At 40.8% G+C, this 17127-nt stretch overlaps 1 protein-coding gene across 1 annotated transcript in view; it reads left to right on the top strand.

Annotated features, from left to right (window-relative positions):
- Positions 1 to 17127, top strand: part of MTRR (5-methyltetrahydrofolate-homocysteine methyltransferase reductase) — a 29994-nt gene that overhangs the window by 382 nt on the left and 12485 nt on the right. Inside the window, exons 2-8 of the mRNA XM_042806642.1 lie at positions 443 to 578; positions 4192 to 4376; positions 8641 to 8794; positions 10816 to 10933; positions 11994 to 12363; positions 14730 to 14852; positions 16467 to 16620. Of these exons, the coding sequence (XP_042662576.1) occupies positions 4233 to 4376; positions 8641 to 8794; positions 10816 to 10933; positions 11994 to 12363; positions 14730 to 14852; positions 16467 to 16620 (1063 nt within the window). The 5' untranslated portion in view covers positions 443 to 578; positions 4192 to 4232. The remainder of the gene's footprint in view (positions 1 to 442; positions 579 to 4191; positions 4377 to 8640; positions 8795 to 10815; positions 10934 to 11993; positions 12364 to 14729; positions 14853 to 16466; positions 16621 to 17127) is intronic.

Below are 17127 nucleotides of genomic sequence, written 5' to 3'. Positions count from 1 at the left end.
GCAGAAGGATGTAAGGCTGCTGCAGAAGTTTCTTGAGTTTTTATCCTGTCTGTGGCCACACGCTTTCACATTTTTGCCAGCCTGGGTACGTGAAGTAGGTAGTCTGGCCCTACAATACAGCTGTGTAGTTGCTAGGGCCAGCACACTTGGTTCCGTGAAACCCTGTGGCTGGCGTTGACAGATGGCTTGTTTCCTCCTGCGGTGTAGGTAGAAATGAGCTATCATTTGGAATTTCATCCTTAGTTTCATGTTAAGCCCTGCTTTGAGCCAGCAAATCCTGGGTTGATTTCCCAGCCTGAGCATTGTTTTGGTTTTTGACATGCAACTTACCAACGCATCAACGTGTTGAAAGCTGCTGGTGTGGTAAGACTGTTAAAGTTAGAGGCATTCCCTATCAAGCTCAGTAGTCAAGAATTATCATTTTTTCCCTTCTTTATTCCAGTTGAATTCGTATCACATAAGTGGAAGTGGCATAGCATCATTGAAGACTGTATAGCACAGCAAAGCAAGAGCAGTGTGGGCAGTACGTTCAGCTGAGTGCACGTGTCTTACTGGTTTATATTTGTGTCCATCTGCAGGTAGGTATGGCTAATTTTCCTTTCTTTCAGCAGGCATTGCTTGGTCAGTTTATACATGAAACTCCTCTGGTTGATGACAGAGAGAGGATGCTCTTACAGGGAGAAATTCCTCAACCTGTGTAGTTTATTTTGAATCAGGATCAAAGGAGTTTATTATTCTATTAATGACATAATTAACTGTCAGTTAATTTACCTACAGTTAATTGAACTATATTTTCAACTTCAATAGGAACAACGCAACAGACATGATACTAGGCACTTACAAAATGTTAATAAATGCCTAAAAATGTTGAAAGAGCCTTCAATATCTAATTCCAAGGGATTGTCTAATTGTAACCTCCCCCCTTCCCACAAGTACAGGTTTGCTCTGACACATTGTCGTGGTCTGTGCTCAGGGGGCAACTGAGCACCACACAGCCACTCACTCCTTCTTACCCCCCAGCGCTGAGAAGGAGAAAATAAGTATAGGCTCAGGATTCAAGATAAGGACAGGGAGGGATAAATCACCTGTTATGGTCACAGGCAAAAGGCAGACTCGTTAGGGGAAGAAAAAAAGAACATAAATTTAATACAGAAACTAACAACAACAACACTTAACAGACAGAGTAGGACAGTGAGAAGCATTACTACATCTTGAAAACACTTTCCCCCACCCCTTCCTTCTTTCTGGTCTCACATTTGCTCCCCGATATCTCTACCTCCTCCCCACAGTGGTGCAGGGGGAAGGAATGGGGGGTGCAGTCAGTGCTGCTGCTACTACCATCATGAAGTTGGGAAAACTTGTGGAACTTTTTCCCTCTGCTCCATCGTGGTCCCGCTCTCACAGGAGACAGTCCTCCACAAACTTTCTGTGACTTGAGTCTCCCCAGAGCCCTTCCTGAGCTGCTCCGGCGTGGGACACCCCCGCATGCTGCAATCCTCCCAGTGCTGAATTACAGCAGTGGGGGCTGCTTCTTCCCACAAGGTTCTGGCCTCCTTCGAACACAGACTCCTTAATTTACTGTGTGGGTCCCCACACAGGCCATTTATCAGTGTCTGCTCCACTGTAGACCTTCATGGGTGGCGGGGGGGGGCCGCCCTGCCATCTCACCACAGGATACAGGGGGGCTTCTGCTCCAACACACCTTCCCCCATTTCCTCCCCTGTTCCTCCCCTGACCTTGGCGTTCACATAGATGTGATGGGCTCAGTTTTGGTGCAGAGGTGGAGCTGACTTAGAGCTGGGGAAGCTTCGAGAAGCTCCTCACAGGGGGTCACCCCTACAGCCTTGCCACCAAAACCCCACCACTGACACAAACCCAGGACACACATACACGCACAGTCCCCTCAGGAGGCGCGAGTCTCGAGCATGATCCCCTCTTCCGCCCCTTCTGTGGGAAACGGTGCTTTTAACTTTTATGTCTCTATGCAATCTGCTAGTCCACAGACCAGTGAGGAAGCTCCCCGCAAGTTCACATACATGCACCCAAGATGTGGGGTGCTACTTTTTGCACCCTTTATTGTTTCTGCACTGGCTGGAGTGGAAGCAGCTCGCGCTGGAGCTGGCTCATGGGGAGGTGGCTCTGCCTGGCCTGGGCAGAGGCCATGGTGCTGTGAGGGCAGCATCTGGCCGTGGCAAGCCACACCGTGCCTGCTGTTCTTTCTGTTGCCCTCGCCCCTCCCGCAGCTCTTGCAAATTTTCATGCTTCTCTTACACATCTTCCCAAGCTGACTCGTTGAAGTCTGTTGGCAATCCCCTGGCTATAATGGTGACGGCTTATCTCTCAGCTATTTGCTTATAGACGGCTTCTGTGCTATGGTGTAGTCCCAGTGGAAAACTGATTATCCTTCTCCCTTTCTCAGGGATGAGAAAGAATGTAGTAATGAAACTCCACTTCATTTTTATTATTTTTCTCCATTTATAGTCAGGCGTTGCCACCTGCTGACAAGAGAACAATTAGAGTGAAAAATAGCATGTGTCTAGGATGAATCTGTATTGCTACAGGGATCTGAGGGTATTTAAACTGTATTTAAACTTCCATATGAATCATCATAATTTGTGTCTCATCAAATTTCTTTGCATTCCTTTTCGAAAAGGAAGATGAAAAATCATTTTGTGGATTGTTTTGGCATATGCATCTTCTGTGCACAGGCACATAAAGGCAGTTGTTTAAATGAATATATTTAAAGGAACTGTTAAGCTAATTTTTAGTATTTTTAGGTAATATAGCGTAATCAATTTAAAGTGAAAACTATAGTGGAAAATGTAGTAGAACAAAATACAACGAAAGCCTTAAAATTTTCTAGTAATTACATTTTTCATGGAATTCATGTATGGTACAGGCACTGTACTCTTAAGAGACTATCACTCAGTTTTACCACTTTTGATTTGCAAGTATGCTTTAAAAATTCTAATAGGAGAAATCTTCCACAATACTGTGGGGAGAAATACCATGCCATATCAATAGAGTGCAGTATTCTTCTTACGTAGTTGAGCTATGTTTGTTTTCCCTTGAGAGGAAAAAGATATGCCTCAAATTACTTAACCACAGGTTTTCATAAATCAGTGTGTGGCTAGGACACTGAATGCTTTCTGTAGCTGAACATGTGTGGGAACAGTAGGTGAAGTACAGAAAACTGGGCCCAGGCATGTGAAAAAATCTGAAGTTGGGAACTGGAAATTATTCAGTTGTTATTCTAGGTACTTGAGTTCTGCTCCATCTCCCTAGCAGCAACAAACTATTGACAGAATATTAATTTGTAATATATGCATGAGAGACATTCTGCATGTCTCTTATTCACTGCTTCTTGAAGTTGTCCTTACAGCTGATGTGTTCTGTCTGTGTCAAAATCTTGAAAGAAAACTTCTTGCATTCAAACTTTCATGGGACAGGTGAGTGGATAAGGATCTGCATCTCATTCATCCTGCTGTTTGCAAGGCTTTGTGAGGGAGTGGCATTTTACACTGCAGCAGATTTCTTTAAGATGCTTTCTTATTTTTAGGAGAAAAAACTCCAAACAGTCAGTTCCGTAGTTGCACTTGTGTAAGAAGCTCCTTTTTGAATTACGAAATGAAAACCAATGTTTATGTTTTAAAATACAGGCATAGTGGACAGTAAAGCGTAAAAGCACTCGGGCAAAAAGTAATGATTTCAGAAAAGAAGAAACTGAGAGTTTTAATTATTTTTCTCTCAGGCATTGTCGTTTGACTTCTCCAGGTCTATGCTTTGTTTTGTTTTCAAATACATTTCAGAAAAGTGACCAAAGCAGTCACTGACTTGAAGTGGAAAATACAACTTACGTAATAAAAACTGTATATCTTTTCGTGAAACTAGTTACTCTTTTGTATTGTTTACACACTAGATTCTTGATACTGGGGATACTGCAATATTACTGCAACAGCAAGTCAGTACAGCACATGTGACTGATACCACAAGTCCTTCGCAACCTCGCCGACAAGGCTTGGTTGTGAGAAATGGCTTCCCTTTGGAGTAGATGCCTCGTTTCCAAGTTAAACACCAATGCTGCTATCCTTTAAAGTATCTCTTTTTAATCTAATAAGCAAAGCAAAATCTTGCTGTTCTACATGCAATAAATTCACTTTTTTTTTTTTTCCCTTCTCTTTTCCTCTGCAGTGTCTTAAAAAAAAAAAAAAAAAAGCGCTCTGTTTTGGGAAATGTGCTGTGATTTAAAAAGGAGGTTTTTGCTTCTCTATGCAACACAAAAGGGGCAGGCAAAAGCCATAGCTGAGGAAATATGGCAGCAAGCAGGTACCCATGGACTTGAAGCTGATATGCACTGTATAAGTGAAATGGACAAGGTGAGATACTCCATGCTGTTTGGAAAAATGGGTATTTAAGAGCTGCATTTTTCTTCATGTCCTTGAGTGGTGGCTGTTAGTAATTGTGAAAGCTGAGCACATGCACCTACCTAAAATACAGCGTCTAGTTTTAAATTTTGTTTCTTATGAAGCAGTAGTTTGGACCAATACTCGCAGAGGCTTAATGGTTTTCTGCCCAAGGTACATCTTGTGATTTTTCTTACTAGAACAATAAATGAATATAGCTTTGATCTCTCTTCTAACAACAGTGCAGTGACTTCTTGAATGCTATTTATGTATGCGGTGGTGAATCAGTTCTGTATTTACCGGTCAGATCTCTTGTTGTTAGAAATCATGCTTGCTTTTTTTTTTTTCCCCTGTTGTTTTGGTGTTGCATTGAGGTCCTGCGTTCTGTTAACTGTGGGCTCCAGCATGACTCTGACCTTTTGGGGGGTCTTCCTGAGTTACATATGCGCTCGCTCCAGTTCACACTGGATACACTCAAGTTATATTCTAGAAAGAAAGAAAAAGCTTGTCTGGAGCAAGGAAATGGGGTTTTATTATTTGTTGTTATCCAAGGGTAAGGATCTGAAAACTGTTAGTGTCTGTCTGTAACTAAAAGCAATATGGACTGTAATTTCCTTCACAAAGTACTTCCACCTGTATATCCTCAAAGGCATACGTTTAAAAAAACCAAACAACACTTGATAGCCTTGTATTTCATATGAGATGAGCAGAAAATAACACCTAAAAGAGTTTTTTTCATGAACTTGAAAATGTGAGAACTTCATAAAGATACTTTAGTTACCTTTTAACAAGTTGCTTTCTTGGGGATATGCTACATGTTGGGTAGCTGGACATCTGCTTTGGAATGAATGTTCACTGAGTGTGTAGCAAAGTTTTACAGAGACTTTTGTGCAGCCAGCAGGGAATGTGAAGATTCTCCTTAGATTCTTCCATTTAATTTCTTCTGCATTTGACACGTTTGGAGATTAGTTTCAGGAAGGTGGCAGGCAGGATATTTCTAGCCCTGTTATTGGCTTGCCACTTGAATAAATCTATTTTGTCAAATTTGGCAAGACGACTCAGAGCTGAGAGTTATTGATGAGGGAGAAAGATGTACTGAATTAAGAATCTGAGAACTGGGCACTGAGGAAGAAAGTAATTTCTGCAGCTTTGTAGATTTCCTCACTTAAGCTTTTTTTTTTTTTAACCCTTTGCTCTAAATAAAGAGAGCTTCTAGAAGCTTAAGTGTAATTGGGGAAGGGAAGGCAGGGCAGTGTAATGTACTGGAGCGAGAGCTTGCTTGAATTTGGTGGAACCTCTCCTGAAGCCCTTTGGGCATCTTAGATCTGCGCGTTTATTCCACTACATGCACAGTTCAGAGCGGGGGGTGTGTATGCTTTAGGTGAGGAAGTAAGAGGTTTCTATTTTGTCCACATTTTTCAGTTAGAAAACCTGTCATTATGCAGCTCTTGGATATTTTTCCAGCCTTGTCACCGCTTAAAAGGATTGCTTTGATGTTCTGTGCGTGAAATAGGTGGCTACAGTCAATAGTCAGAATGTGATCCCATTGCCACACATAAACGAATGGTCAAATACTGTTCAAGCCTCAGAAACACTGGCTGTTTCCAATGAGTGTGTCTCACCTACACTCACGTAGGTGAGAAAAAGTTATAAATCTTTGGTTGGTTACTGTGATTGCTTTCTATGCTTGATGAAGGACTGAAATGAAGTGGAAGTGAGGTAGGAGCAGTAAAATAGGAGGCTAAATGGAGATCATCTTGGGTCACAGTGCATGTAGTCAGCCTTGGATGAGTTCCCTGGGCAAGCACATTCGTCATGTTACATATTGCTCCGGATGAGACATATCTGGGTGTCTGATCCCGTCCTCTTCCTTCAGCAATCACTCACAGCTTGAGCAGGCTACTCGCTGCTGTCGTGTGGCCTTGCTGTCCTCAGCGGAGGAGTGCTTTTGAGGGAAAGAGAAGGGGACAAAGATGTAACACTAATGATACAGGGAGAAGTGGAAGGTAGAGTAAAAAGCAGTGTAGTTGTGTAAGGTACTTGTTGGTCTAGTGATGTATCAGACATCCCAGTAATTAACACAGATTAATGAAGGACCTCTGTCACCAAACATTTGGCTTCCAAAAGGTCCTTAAGTTTGCAGAGGAGAATGTGCAGTGGAGCAAGCAAGAATTTACTGAACTAACCACACCTCTGTTCTAATGCACCACTTTTTACTTTCTGAGCTTGTATCTTTTTTTGAATTTTGTGGAACACAGTTTAGTGTAAATTTTTATGTGATACCAGTAGACCCTTGCCTTTTTTACTTGAAGAATTTGCTCTTATTTGTAAACGCAGTCGTCACCTGTGACAATGCTGTGGAAGTTTTGAAAATCTGGGTTACTGCAACAGGACCCGTAAGGCCTTTTTTTGCATAACCTACAGCTTTGATTTTGAAAGTCTCCAGAATTTGTGTGTACTTGGAGTTTGCCTGCACTTGTAAAAGACAAAACCTCTGTTTGAAACATCCCTGGACCACAACTCACCGAAGTCTGGCGAAGTACTTGGGGAATATCCTTGCGTGCTTACTCTCTTTGCTTCTGCTTCTCTAGGCACCTGATATTGGCCACAGTCAGAGGCAGGACATGGTTCCAGATGGTAATTGGAGTTGCTCTGTGCAGCTGCTTTTAGGTTCTTCAGGAAGGTTTTGGAAAAAATGACAACAGCAAAACCCCCTGACAATCTGTTTCTTTGTATTCCTGACCTTTTTGGAGTGGAGGTGTAAGGGGTAACTTTTTACATGGCTTGAGGAGGGGATGAGGCTCGAGTGATTTATTGAGTGAAGAGTTTAGAACATAACTCCTCAAACTCTGAAGTTTCGAATTACAAGCCTGAAACTACTTGAAATGAAACATAGCCTCTCTTGCAATCTTTATTTATATTTTCTCATAACCGTACTATTTTATTCAACTTGGAATGCTGGGAGAGAGTTTGAACTGAAACCTACAGGGAGCAGTAAAAGGAGCTTGGGTTGCTTATTATGGCAAAAAGGAGGCTAAGGAGTGACCTCATAGCAGTGTACTTGAGCCAAACTCTTCTTGGCAGCAGCAGACTGTCTAACAGGAGGCAAAATCCACTGACTGCAGCCTGATGCACTCAGGTTTGACAGTAGTGGAGAAGCTCTTCTGGATGGACGGGGCTGCCCGGAACAGCGGAGTCTCTCAGCCAGAGTCATAGCTGGGCTAATGCAGCGCTGGCAGCTGGTCCCGCCGGGAGCTTGGCGTGGGACCGGCTGGCCTCCAGAGCTCACTCCCAACCGAGGTGTCTCCCTGTGATTCAGAACCTGTAGGCCATGGCGGGGCTGTGGGCGCGCTGGCGGAAAGCTGGGTCGTCAGAGGGACAGAGGGCTTTGTACCCGGGCAGTCAAATGGCTGCGCGAGACCCGCGTTTACGGAACTGCCTCCCAATCCCAGATACAGGCAGTTCTTGCCGGCCTGGTGTAATGGGAGCAGCCCCCATAAAGCCATGGGAAATGGGGGAGATTGGTGTTAGCAAAGGAGAGAAATTAGCTGGGGCCTGGGGGAACGGGCCAGAATGAATCACACCGTAGAGCACAGCGACTGACTATTTCTTTCCAGAGCTACCCTAGCTCCCCCAAGGCACAGGGGTTCTTTTGCGGCAAAGACAGATGTACCATGGCAGTTACCAGATCCCTAAGCTCCCTCATGGAGCTTGAAAACGATCCCGTTTGTACAGCCACGTCCCAGTTATCTGCGTGAAATTATTAGGATTACGCCTGTGTGATTGTGACTGTATATGTAACAATCCTTTTTCCACTCGACAGAGCAAATGCTGGAGCAGCTGTGTGTTTAGGCTCCGTGAGTGCAGCTGTGACGCGGGCTTTGCGTGTGCACTAGCCTGCTCAGAATGGTGCCCCTTGGTGTTTGGGGGGGGTCACGGGCCAGTTCAAGTTGGAAGGGAATTCGGGAGGTTATCTCGCATCGGGGCCAGCTGAGGTCAGAGCAGGTTCCTCAGGGCTTTACCCAATCTGGTCTTGAAAACTCCAACCGAGATTATGAGTTCCATCCCCAAAGTGACTTTTAATTACTTGAAAAACCTTCTCTACTTGAATACAGGTAAAATGAGCTTAAACATTTCTCTGTGTACCTGTGGGAAAAGGATGGGTGAACGGTAACATCCAAGCCCACAAATAAGTATCAGGTGGCACCTTGTAACTTACTTGCTCTGTTACTTGCAGTATAACCTGGAAACAGAAAAGGATCCTGTAGTTATTGTTATTTCCACTACCGGTACTGGAGACCCACCAGACACTGCCCGCAAGTTCGTGAAGAAAATTCAAGACAGGACCTTACCACCTGATCATTTCTCACACCTTCAGTATGGATTGCTAGGTGATTTAATATTTTCTGTATTATTGCAGTACTAGTCTGTCAGTGAGTAATTTTTCTATTTTTCACTTGTGAATAGATTTTGGGGGGTTTTTTAAGTGCTTATAAAACATTTATTTTTATAACGTGAACAGCTTTTTTGTGTAATGTCCTTTATGAGCAATAGAGGAAGAATGTCACAAAAATGAGCTGAATGTAAGCTACCAATTTAATTTTTTTATAGTTTAATTTTCTTTGCATAAACAACATATGATACAAGCTATCTATAATTGTTGAAGTTTTAATTTCATGTCAAGTCTCTATGGACTAGATGACTTTCCTTGTCTTTGTAAGGAATTGGACATTTTTCTACACAGGGGGAAAGGCAGTTTAAATGTTCTTAAAAAAATAAGTTTTTAAAATCATCCCATCCCTTTAAATTTGCAATAATTTTTTAGATTTTGAATGTCATGCCCATCAATAGAAGGAGTGTAACTTCAGCTTAAAGATTGTTATGCAAAATACAGATTGGGCAAAATGCATCTGCTATAAGTTGAGCTGGTGGTAAGGTCAGTTTCTTGATTTTTCAGGTTGTGTATAAACAAGCTCCAGAAACTTTTATTTGAACCTGGGTTATCTTTGCCTGACAGGTTTAAATTCATAGGTAGGAGAGAGAAAACTTCTAAATTTCTAGTGAGGAAAGTGCCTGCTGGAAGGAAATTTCTAGCGAATATATAATGTGGAAGTCTGAGATATATGGCTCCTAGTCATGTAATGTTTTGAGAAGACGTTCCAATGTTGCCTAGTTACACGTTCCAGTTTGTGAAAAGGTTAGGGTTTTTTACAGCTGACTGAATGCATGTATGCATATATGAAGATAAGCATTGTATTGATATTGATTTTTGTTGTAGCAGATATTATAGTAACTAAGTTATTACATGTTTTATGATTCTAGTCTAAAAAGTTATCAGTCTTAAAATATTCATGGTATCCATTTCAGCTTGTCCAGCGAAGTGTTCGCTCCAAGTGCCATACTTGAGAGGCAGCAGAAATCTTAAAAAAAAAAAAAAAATTAGAAAAAGATAAAAAAGGCTGTTATAAAGGAGAAAGGAGTAGTCCATTGTTAGGCAGGGATAATAAGGATCCAGCGGTTTGAAACTGCATACAAGATAAGGTCAGGCTGTGAAAAATTGTGCCAGTTAGTGTAGTGAAACAGTGGTGTGGATTACTTCCAGAACTGGTGAAGCCTACCTAAGCCGTGGTCTTTGGGAGTGTTAGGCAAGCATCTCTTAAGGATGAGGTGCGTGTGGTTGGTCTCTTAGAATCTTGGGTTCCTCCATGAACGTACCTCCCCAGGACAGCGGCTGTTCACCTGGGGACAGAGTGTCTGCTTTTAACGGAACGTCACAGCTGTTAAAGGGCAGAAGACCCAGTGCAGTGAAAATGAGATCTACAAAGAAATCTCTGATTCCTGGGGAGGAAGATGTTGGACCAGATTCCCTTATACACATTTTCCTACATTTCTTACTTCATATTGTTTAAAATCACTCCTATGTTTGATTTTTTTTTTTTTCAAGGTTCCAACATGTTTGAATTACATTTAATACTTTCTCCCTTATTTTGTTGACATATATTAACATTTTTAACCTGAAAGTGAGGCAATTTCTTTCGGTAATTCGCATACAGTTTCAGCTACACTCTTTTTAATTATTTCAGTTCCTTACATTTCTCCTGTATTTTTTAAAAGTTTTGTATTTTTTAAAAGTCTCAAACAAAAGCAACATTCTTCTGAAATCTGAAATACTGAAAGTGAAGTGTTTTCAGAGTGTGTCTGGCATTTGTGAAGGAGGAACCACATTTTCATCTCTGCTTTGGGACAAAACCAATTTTTTTTAAAGGTCATAAAAGTGTCCTGGTAATATGCACTTTCCTATATCAGATTCTTCTGTTTGCTTGCAAGAAAATCCTCTGTTCTCTTTGCAGACCTTTGTGTAGCCTGGGTGGCTGGCTGGTTGACATGATTCCTCTTTCCTTGAATTTCCTAGGTCTGGGGGATTCAGAGTACACGTTCTTTTGCAATGGTGGAAAGACAGTAGACCAACGACTGCAAGAACTTGGTGCCCAGCACTTCTACGCCACAGGATTAGCAGATGACTGTGTAGGGTAAGAGCTGAATGAATTTGGATTTTATTTTTTCAGGATGCAATGATTACATGCGAATTTGGCTAAATGTTCTGACCTCTTTGAAATCAGTTGAACCTGAATACTCAGCAGCTCACAGGAGTGAGTCCTGTCTGAGCACAGTATGCCTTTTCAATCTCAATTGCTATTAAATAAAACTTCATTTTTAAAGTGTGAAATACTTGGAACAATGGAGGGTATTTAGCAGTTTAAGAAATAAGGTAATTCAGAATAAGTGGAGGGTGTTTAAAAATGTAGTCTGTTTACTGAAGCAAATAGAAATAAATCCTGTTCCCAGTATGTGTGGTTCTAGGTAATAGGATCCCTTTCTACAGACACATCAGACTTTCATCCAAGCTTACATCTTGCAGTAGAGCTGCTTTAAGCAAACCCTACAATTTTTTTTCTCTTCCATAAAACATGCTTTTTTTCTTTCTTTTTTTTTTTTTTTTTTTTCTGATCACTGTAGAGGGTTTATGTAAGAAGGCTTTTTTGACTGCTGTAAAGGAATCATGTAAGCAAACAACTCCCTTCCTGTTCTGTTGCTCTTTCTGCCCAGTAGGCTGCAGTCTTGGTTTATTTATTTTGAACTGCAAATGATATCGGTTCTGTGTGTGATGATGCAAGACAGTTGAATATAAACATTGCCATAACTATAAAACTTATATCTTGTGTTCTAAAATAATAAAAATAGAATACTAGGGTAAGCTATTGATGTTGCTGTTTCACAATGAAAAGTTGCATATTTTGCTACCATCCCTTCCACTTCCTGTCATAAAGTTCAGCGTAAGAAAATTAAAATGAGAAACTGGAAGAGCAAGGCTGTTATACACTTTAGACTCCATAAATTTACATAGTGGAATAACTAAATGAAAATATTTTTTTAACAGAAAAGTCATCTTGGTAGCAGCTGCAGATATATATTAAAAATGGAAAATGAATAGTGTTTTTAGCTTTTGGGGTCTTTTCATTATTTGTAAATTAACAGTCCAGTAAATCACACTAATTCATTCATCTCCTTTTTTTTTTGGTCCCTTCCCAGTTTGGAAGTAGTGGTTGATCCTTGGATTGATGGACTTTGGCCTGCCCTCGAGGAGTCGTTTCTATTGCAGAAAGAAGAAGCCATGAGCAGTGTTGTCACTGCTGTTCCCAGCTCGCTCTCTGCAGCCCCGCATCTTGTGCAGGAACTAAACTTAAGCTCAGAAGTACAGAACTTGAAACTAGAAGCTGAAGGAGTGAGGAGTTCTGGTGTTCTGTCACAAAAGTTGGTTGACAGCAATCTTGTGGCTTCAGCTAGAGACACCGAACCTTCACTTGTTCATTCTGTCCCTCCTGTCTCTCAGTCTGCTCTTAATATTCCTGCCTTGCCCCCAGAATACATAGAGGTGCAGTTTCAGGACACCCATGGTGAGGTAAGGACTTCTCTTTGAATGATGGAAGCCTCCAAGTCTGTTAGGAGCCTGAGTGTACAGTCCTACACACAGCTTAAAAGAGCAGGTGGCTACCTACGTAAGGGAGATGCGTCCCTGAAAGCAGGTTTCCAAATTGTGAGTGAAAGGTCCATTTATATTGTGAAAAAGTAGTTACCACCATGTGAGTTATAGACACTTATGTCAAGGTATAATTTAGCTAAATAGTAATTGGGCATTGCAGTGCCAGGAATGGAAGAATTAAAATCCTCAGTGACTTACGTTGGGACAGTGAAAGCATCTTCCTGTAGTAAGAATATAGTCCAATTTCTGTTCAGATTTTTAGTACTTTCAGAATGTCTTAAGAGAGTGTAAGATTGCTCGAAATCTTGCTGCTTATTTAATAATAGAGGAACTTGTAATTGTAAAAACATGGTCATACTTTTACTATTGGAGGTTGGTCAGTCGGGGGCATCTGTCCCGGCTGGGTCCCCTCCCAACCCCTCGTGCCCCCCCAGCCCGCTCGCTGCTGGGGTGGGGTGAGGAGCAGAGCAGGCCTTGAGGCTGTGCAAGCAAACAAAAAACATCCCTGTGTTGTCAACACTGTTTTCAGCACAAATCCAAAACATAGCCTTATACTGGCTACTGTGAAGAAAATTAACTCTACACCAGCCAAAACTAGCACAGGTTAAAAGAGCCCATTTTCTTATTTTAAAGTCATAGCATACATTCAGGCTGTCTCTGAAATAATTGATCAGGTTCTAATATTGATACCTTAACTGTTCTACAAATAATTAAAAAGTAAATTTTTCTTTCAAACAGCAAATTGGAAAACCTTAATCTGCTGATCTGGAATTCAGTGGCAGATTAAAGATTATAGCCCAGTTTTCAGATACAAAGATGGATAGTTGTCTTGAGCTTTGGGAAGAATCAAATGCAGGTTTGGTTTTTTTGCTTTGGCTCTATGTTTGACATAGTTGGCTAGACCTGGTCAACGAGTAGGTCCCATGTGTCGTACTTTTAAAAACAAACATGACCCTGCAATTCATGTCCTTTTCCAGTATCTCACATTGCAACAACCATGGGTATTTTTTGCCAAGCACAGCTGAAGGTGGCATGTTTAGAAATGCATCAGTTTGAGATTTGTATATTGCCAAAATGGACCGCTTGCTCTTTAGAGAAGTCTGGGTACACAGTCTCTCTGGTTATTTCTGTGATCTGTGTCCTGGGCTGTTGAGTCTCAGGGTTGAATTAACAAGCTGCTGCTTGTTAGTAGCACAGCAGTAATGGTCTGCGTCTTAAGCCTTTGTGATAAGCCTAAGGTAATGCAATTTAGCTTGAATCTTCATCTCCTTATGCCTTGAACTTGACTGAGAAGGAATATGAATGTAGGCAGTTGTCACAGTCCAGCTGATGCCTAATAACTTGATATGGCCCAAGCTGTTAATCACCATGTCAAAAATTTAAGAGAATAATAAAACTTCTAACTGTTGGTCTCAAGTGATTCTCTTGTCTACTTTTTTTTTTTTTTTTTTTAAATAGGAAATCTTCACATCAACCAATATTCTCTTATTGGTAGAATAATTCCTTTCCATTTGACACAGTATTGTTGGGAACATTTGGTATCTCTCTCATCTCTTCATTTTTGTCTATATTGACCTCAAATTAAGCTTGCTGACAGTAGTGATGGAAGAATGAGGGCTGTAGTGTGATCTTCAAGTGACAGTCTTTGGCAGGAATAGTCTGGAATTACTCTTGATGCCCATTAACAATTCCTGGGGCACATTTTCACCTGTGTAGGAATGTTGTGGCATAACATGATGCTGTTTTGGAGTGTGGAGTTTGCTGATGAGCTCTAAATTTAACGGTAGTTTTTCAAATTCCTCTTATAAATTGCCTGTAATTATAGCCCCATCTGCACCCCAAAGTCTTAAACTGTAAATCTGCAATGGTGTTTTAAAATAGCTTCTGTTCTTACTTTTTATGCCTGTTCTGTACACCTAGTAAGCCTTTAATTAGGCAGGAGTTTTTGGGGTTTTAACATAAATGCCATTCTCTAATTGGCTATTTTCAAGGCAGCTCTTGAAAAAGGGAAACAGCTAGCTGCAGTTGATAGTCGTTTAGGCCCATTAGACTGTTCAAGCCTACTGACTTTTTATGGTTGAATATATGCATGTTACTGCTTAGATGTGATTTTTTTTAAAATGTAAAGCAAAACACTCTATCTATATAGAAGATTAATGGCTTTCCTCATTGTTTTGAATTGTTTTCTAATACTGTTTCCAAAAAATTGTGCCAACATTAATTCCTGTATGTCATAGTAAGCTGTCATGCATTTTTAGTCTAAGTTTTCAAGCCTTCTTTTTCAGAATCCACGTCTGTCCTCACTGATTTCAGAGGGAAGAATCTTTGAAGTGCCAGTTACAAAAGCAGTTCAGCTCACTAGAGAAGATGCGATAAAAACTGCATTGCTCTTAGAACTTGATATTGCAGTAAGTTAGTGATGGCTTTTTCTTTAGTGGGTTAAAATAAAGGGTGAAATGCATGTGTGTTATGTATAATACGTAACTGGGGGAAAATTATTAATTTGACCGTTTAAAAAGAAAAATAATTCCCTATACAACAGTATGTCAATTTAGGCTGATCCATTTTGTACATGCAAAGCTTCATTTGTTAACTGAAAGGCATGACTCCATGGAAGTCAGAGCAGAAGTAAAGTGTCAAATTAATTTCCTCGTTGTTCCATGGATATTGTATTGACTGAAATACCTTTTGGAAGAGAATTTGCAGTGGAGAAGGGCGGGCAGGGAATATTGAAAATGAATGATCATTCAGTATGTAAGTATAAAACGTAGAAGATATTCAGAAACTGTATAGTAAATTGTGACTATTCTTTGTGGTAGGTAATCTGTACAACTAACAATTTGACTAGTATGGTCAAGTGATAAGAATTGCTGGCTCTGGAGCACTGTTTCTGCCTCTGGCATTCATTTGATCCGAGTTGTTAACATACCCAAAATGTCAACCTCTGTTACCCTAGATGTAAAACCTGGTTTAGTTTATTCGGGAAAGATCATATTTTGTATATTGGTTTGAAGATGAAAGGCAGAGAATGCTCAATATTACTTTACAAGAAATCTTTAAAAGGAAAATACGTTGCTTTTGAGCGGTTTTCCAAATTTGGAGAATTATGCCTTTGGGATGTTGTGCTTTTGACAGTAACTTTTAATGGACTCTGTTAGCCTAATCTGTGTCAGTTTCCGTGGGGTATCTTTAAATCTCAGTTATGAATAGTCTACTAAAATTCTGAGCGAGTGAGTGTCTGAGATGACATGTTTTTTTGCACACAGTTGTATGTATACATGTATCCTGTGCACACTGAAAACTTTTGAACATTTTATGCCTTTTTGCCTCGCATTCTCAACAGCCTGCGTGTGCAGTCACCTTGCCTGATGCATAAGGGAAACATAACGATGCAGGTGTAATTCTATATGTTTCTGTAACAGACAGAAGCTTCAGTAGGGTTTTAGCAGTTGGACACAAGAACTTCAGCCAGCTACGTAGAATCTAGGTCTTAAGGTCTGAGACACCTTTTGATTTTCACTGTGCTCCTCCCTCGATGTTTTTTAGCTCCAGAAAAATAAAAACAGTTGGGGTCATTTCAGCCACAGCTCATCAAATAGTTTAACCAGCAGATTTTCTTTTTGTGATAATGTGTCTCTATACAAACTTACATTAATTATGAGGACTTAATTTCTCTGCTCTTCTCAAGCCAGAAAACAAAGTACATCGATAATTAATGATCTGGACTGATTATATAATACATCCTTCTGTTTAGACTGCTCAGCAGCTCTTATTAAAGAGTGTCCAAATGTTTAAACCAGATAAAGAAAGATTTTTCTAATTGGTAAGGTTGAACCAGAAAAGAAAAGATGAGTATTTAGTTTCTGATGTGATCCAAACAGTGAATTGCTAGTACAGAGTGAAAGAACATATGCCTATATGTGACTGTGATAGTAGGAAGATTGCTGCTGTTAGGAATGGCAATGCTCTTGGCCTTGGTTTGTGATGCAATTTAATAGAAATTAACTCATATTTTAAAACAGGATACAGTCTTTGACTACCAACCTGGAGACGCCTTCCATGTAATGTGTCCCAACAATGTCAATGAGGTAGAAGAACTCCTTCAAATCTTGGGACTTTCTGAAAAAGGAGAGTACTTCGTTTGCATAAAGGTTAAGCAGGGCACTAAAAAGAAAGGTATGGTGTGATGCACTGGTCATGAACAAATACTCCTTTCTGTGTTGGTAGTAGCTGGTGTGCACACTGGGGACACAGCTGTCATTTCATCAAGGTGTGTTGGAAGTCACGGAGATCTGTTAAGAAAGAGAGGACACATAGAATGCTGCTGCTGCTTTTGCTATAGATGAGTTAGCTTCTGACTGTGAGCTTGAGCCTGCAGGTTCAGGGTATGCCCGTGTGCTGCCAGCTGGACCTGTGAGAACTTCTCTCCACTTGCCTTGAAATTGGTGTCTTAATGGTGCCGCTGAGTTGTGCCTTTAGTTCTGCAGGGTGGGGGAGGGCTCTTTGTTGTTCCAGTCTGTGGGTAAATCAGCTCCCATGGTGAGATTCCCTGCATCACTGAGAGCAACAAAAGTTGTCCCTTATATATGAGATGTAAATGGATGCCTGTTCTTCTTTTTGGCAAGTACTCCCTTGTTGATGAGGTGAGTTTACATGACAGGCCATGTTGTAACATATCATGTG

This window comes from Tyto alba, unplaced genomic scaffold (genome assembly GCF_018691265.1).
Source record: "Tyto alba isolate M040663 unplaced genomic scaffold, T.alba_DEE_v4.0 Super-Scaffold_48, whole genome shotgun sequence".
NCBI lineage: Eukaryota > Metazoa > Chordata > Aves > Strigiformes > Tytonidae > Tyto > Tyto alba.
The sequence above is the reverse complement of the archived record's forward strand: the minus strand, read 5'-3'. Positions and strand labels throughout refer to the sequence as shown.